Raw genomic sequence first — 1,126 nt, 5'->3', positions numbered from 1 at the left:
GTTCACGTCTGCCTCTGACAACTCCAGTAATCCAGTTTTACTCTCAGCTCAGAGCAGCTTCTGACTTCTAATGTCCAGGCTTGCAGGATGCTACAGTTCCCATCCTGCTCCTTCACTAGATCTTCATTTATCTTCCTGCCGCCTTCACTTCATAATGCAGGAGGCTGATAAACATGTATCTGAAGCTAGAAATAATCCTTCAAGGTTATTTGCTTCATGAAGTTCTTCAGAGGCCTGCAAGACGTTAAACTGTTTTCAAAGTCGATTGTCAAAATATTACAATATTTGGGCGCCTCTGTAGCGCCCCTAGTGGAGGGGGCGACCCCTGAACAGGGCTGTAGATCCCCGACACAACGGTCGTGGGTTCGAGTCCCGCTCACGACCCTTTGCTGCAGGTCTCATCCCATTCTTCTCCCCCTGTCCTGTCGGTCTCTACTGCTCTCAATAAAGCCCAAAGAATAGATTACAATATCTGCTGTGTCTGTACATGTGCTGACGTGGAAGTGGTGGTCCTCTTTGTGTGTGTGTGTGTGTGTGCGTGTGTGTGTGTGTGTGTGTGTGTGTGTGTGTTGGTATGCATCAGCTTCACCTCGCCGACAGAGTTGGAGAGCGCCTGTACGATCTTCTCGTGCGCCGTGGCCACCACGCTCTGCCCGTTGATCTCGATGATCCTGTGGCCCACGCGGACGCCGCCTCGCTCGGCGATGCCTCCTCGCATCAGGCTGCATATCTGTCGGGTAAAACGCACACGCAAAGGAAAGGTCCTCGTGTTTAGAGATGTTTAGCATGTAAAACGAATGTCCGTGAACGGGTAGAACAGCAGCGACGATGCTATCTGTAAGGCTGAGGGTGTTTAATGATGAACTGATGCCACGTTATATCCTCAGATAAGAGCATTTCTTAGCTAGCATCGTGTTCCTGTATAAATACTGAGTCACCAGCAATTTATCACAATGCTGGCGGTGTTTCCTCAGCGCACCTCGTAAAGGAAGTAAAGTAATGAGCACATTCATCTTCACGGAGACCAGAGGATGTGAAACACGTACAGTACAAAACACAGCATGTAAAACATCCCAGCGAGCAGGGAACGTTCTCACAACGTTGGCCAAAATTATCTAAGAGTTCT

At 49.1% G+C, this 1,126-nt stretch overlaps 1 protein-coding gene across 1 annotated transcript in view; it reads right to left on the bottom strand.

The window, feature by feature from the left end:
* The window catches only part of apba2b (amyloid beta (A4) precursor protein-binding, family A, member 2b), a 70,168-nt gene that overhangs the window by 1,485 nt on the left and 67,557 nt on the right, over positions 1-1,126 (bottom strand). The window contains exon 13 of the mRNA XM_008281366.1: positions 590-730. Within this exon, the coding sequence (XP_008279588.1) occupies positions 590-730 (141 nt within the window). The remainder of the gene's footprint in view (positions 1-589; positions 731-1,126) is intronic.

The sequence above is a fragment of the Stegastes partitus genome, unplaced genomic scaffold (assembly GCF_000690725.1).
Source record: "Stegastes partitus isolate 25-593 unplaced genomic scaffold, Stegastes_partitus-1.0.2 Scaffold232, whole genome shotgun sequence".
NCBI classification, from domain to species: Eukaryota; Metazoa; Chordata; class Actinopteri; family Pomacentridae; genus Stegastes; species Stegastes partitus.
This window is presented reverse-complemented; position numbering and strand designations above follow the sequence as displayed.